This window comes from Triticum dicoccoides, chromosome 4B (assembly GCF_002162155.2).
Source record: "Triticum dicoccoides isolate Atlit2015 ecotype Zavitan chromosome 4B, WEW_v2.0, whole genome shotgun sequence".
NCBI lineage: Eukaryota > Viridiplantae > Streptophyta > Magnoliopsida > Poales > Poaceae > Triticum > Triticum dicoccoides.
Genome location: NC_041387.1, coordinates 585,295,994 through 585,298,819, shown reverse-complemented (window position 1 = coordinate 585,298,819; position 2,826 = coordinate 585,295,994). Strand labels below are relative to the sequence as shown.

At 50.9% G+C, this 2,826-nt stretch overlaps 1 protein-coding gene across 1 annotated transcript; it reads left to right on the top strand.

The window, feature by feature from the left end:
• The first annotated feature begins 1,565 nt into the window (after window positions 1-1,565).
• On the top strand, window positions 1,566-2,220 carry LOC119293935. Its single transcript, XM_037572254.1, has one exon. The coding sequence runs from the start codon at window positions 1,589-1,591 to the stop codon at window positions 1,946-1,948; it is 360 nt and encodes a 119-aa protein (XP_037428151.1). The 5' UTR covers window positions 1,566-1,588; the 3' UTR covers window positions 1,949-2,220.
• Window positions 2,221-2,826: the final 606 nt, after the last annotated feature.

The window sequence follows — 2,826 nt, the reverse complement described above, 5'->3', positions numbered from 1 at the left end:
GAATTGACCCGCAGTGCAAAGCCGCCGAATACGAAGATCTGTCCGGGGAGGAAGGTCTCACCCTGGACTACGTCGTTGTTGATGATCGAAGAAGCCATCGAGCCTATCGGTGATGACACAGAGGAACTCTCAATGAAAGCACCAATGTCGGTGTCAAAACCGGCGGATCTCGGGTAGGGGGTCCCGAACTGTGCGTCTAGGCGGATGGTAACAGAAGACAAGGGACACGATGTTTTACCCAGGTTCGGGCCCTCTTGATGGAGGTAAAACCCTACGTCCTGCTTTATTGATATTGATGATGTGGATATTACAAGAGTAGATCTACCACGAGATCAAGGAGGCTAAACCCTAGAAGCTAGCCTATGGTATGATTGTTGTTTGTCCTACGGACTAAAGCCATCCGGTTTATATAGACACCGGAGAGGGCTAGGGTTACACAGAGTCGGTTACAATGGTAGATCTACATATCCGTATCACCAAGCTTGCCTTCCACGCAAAGGAAAGTCCCATCCGGACACGGGACGAAGTCTTCAATCTTGTATCTTCATAGTCTTGGAATCCGGCCGATGATGATAGTCCGGCTATCCGGACACCCCCTAGTCCAGGACTCCCTCAATGATCGTCGCCGATATCATCTAGAACTACATATGATGATCGTCGTCGATATCATCTAGAACTACATATGATGACCGTCGTTGATATAACCTTGTACTGCTTAAGGATGCATGTTGACTATACATGAAATTGTTATCTAGTACTCCCAAACCACGACGAGTAATTTGGAACGGAGGGAGTACTATCTAGTACCTATAATGCTTTATGAAATTGATATCTAGTAGTACCTAGTATCTGAAAATTACAGTTTATTAAAACCGAAACCGGGTAGGAAGCGGGGGAAAATGATGAAAGATATAGCAGTAGTGAGTGGCTAGAAAATCACTACAACTAACTAATAGTAGCGCATTCCAGAAAAGCGCTGCTGATATAATCAACAGTGGTAGCGCAGGTGCAGACCGCGCTACTACTAACAGTTAGCTGTTGCACCATAGTAGTAGCGCGGCTGCCCGCGCTGTTGCTAGCCTCAAAACACGCGCTACTGCTAGTGTTTTTCCTAGTAGTACATAGCAACGAGAAGAAATGGGCGGTCGGGCTCACTGCCCTACACAGCCAGGAAATCGCGCTGAAGATCATGGACGCATGCAAATCCTTTCCCTGGAAAAGATGGCGTGCGCGCGTACGTACCTTCGATCGCAATGCGTCAAGTTTCAACGCCCAGATATCGCCTCCGGAAATTAGATCTCGCCGTCCCCTGGCCGGCCTCGATTCCGGGGGCGCATGCATCAAGCTGGCCTCGCTGTCGCACGATCCGGAGAAAGTGACCACGCATCCATCCTGTTGACCATGGCATGCACTTGCAGCGCTGTCCCGGCTGCGTGTCGCTCGCCTCGGCGCTAGCTTCGGACTGGCGCATCGCTCGACGCCTTTGCCCGCGCTATAAAGACCGCCGACATCTCGGCATGCAAAGGCACCCACATACGACAAGAAAACTGCTCCAGTGCACACCAGTGCTAGTGTGTGACACGCCACCATGAGGTCTCTGCAGGCTGTGCTCGTGGCGGTCCTCGTCCTGCTCGCCGTCGCCGCGACGACAGACGCCGCGTGGGCGCCGATACCGGACCGCGACCTGAACGGCATGGTGGTGCAGCAGGCGGGCCGGTTCGCCGTGCTCGTGCATGACATCACGCACCGGACGACCCTGGTGTTCGTCAAGGTGGAGCGCGGCGAGATGGAGCGGCCGGTCGGCGGCGGCAACGGAACCAACTACCGGCTCGTGGTGACCGCGGCGAGGGCGCCCGGCGGGAACAAGGGCCAGTACGAGTGCGTCGTGTGGGGCGTGCCCGGCTCGCGCACCAGCACCTGGAAGCTCCTCAGCTTCAAGGCGCTCTAGCTGCATGCATGGCCACTGAGCACTCGTACGTGTGAGTGTGATGGTCCGAGGCAAAGCCGCGCGCGTACTCCGCTGAATAATCTGCATATAGTATGTGCATGGGTTTTTTAAGTACTGGTACACGTCCTTTAATTTGTAACCCGCGTAGGCACGGCAAATACCTGTCTGCGTGCAGTCCGCACACACTAGCGCCGGAATAAGTAAGTTGTGACTATCACCCAGTATACTTCTTTTTTGTCATCACTGCCCGAATGATGTATGTTGGTGATTTTATAAGAGTCTTGATACTATGATCGTTCTCAAAGGTGTTTTCCCTATACTCCACTATAATTCAAGCGTCAAATTTTTAACCATGACAAATCAAACGTTTTTTATGATAATATGTGTTTGCCGATGATGAATTTAGTTGATAAGCATGTCAAATCTGTCTCAATTTATTTATTTTTTGTTAGGGAATTTTCGTGCTCGTGAACTAAATTTGGCATAAAAAAGTTAAATTTTCCATGCTTAAAAAATTTGATGCCAGATTTGCATTACCGTTTTTCTATACCTATTACGAAATAAGAAAGATTATAGTAACAAGAACAATGCATTGGTAGGAGATTGTGCTTTTTTTTTCGAGCAACCGGCAGGAGCTCTGCCTTTTCATTGAGAAGAGAATTGACCAGTTTATAAGGAAAACTGGCCGAAAACCGATACATCTGCCATACACGCACACGCCAGCCCCGAGGCTGCGCACCACTCGAGTCGACGACACTGTCACCCAAGTGACCAGAGACGACACCCTACAACAGAACACTGGGCTTCAGAGCCGCTGCTCCGACATCCACACCGGCCCCGAGGCCACGCACCAGCCTAGTCGATGGCTCCGCCGCCCT

What these genes read in the sequence shown, in the direction of transcription:
- LOC119293935 (XM_037572254.1), top strand. Translation starts at nt 1,589, where the DNA reads ATGAGGTCTCTGCAGGCTGTGCTCGTGGCGGTCCTCGTCCTGCTCGCC.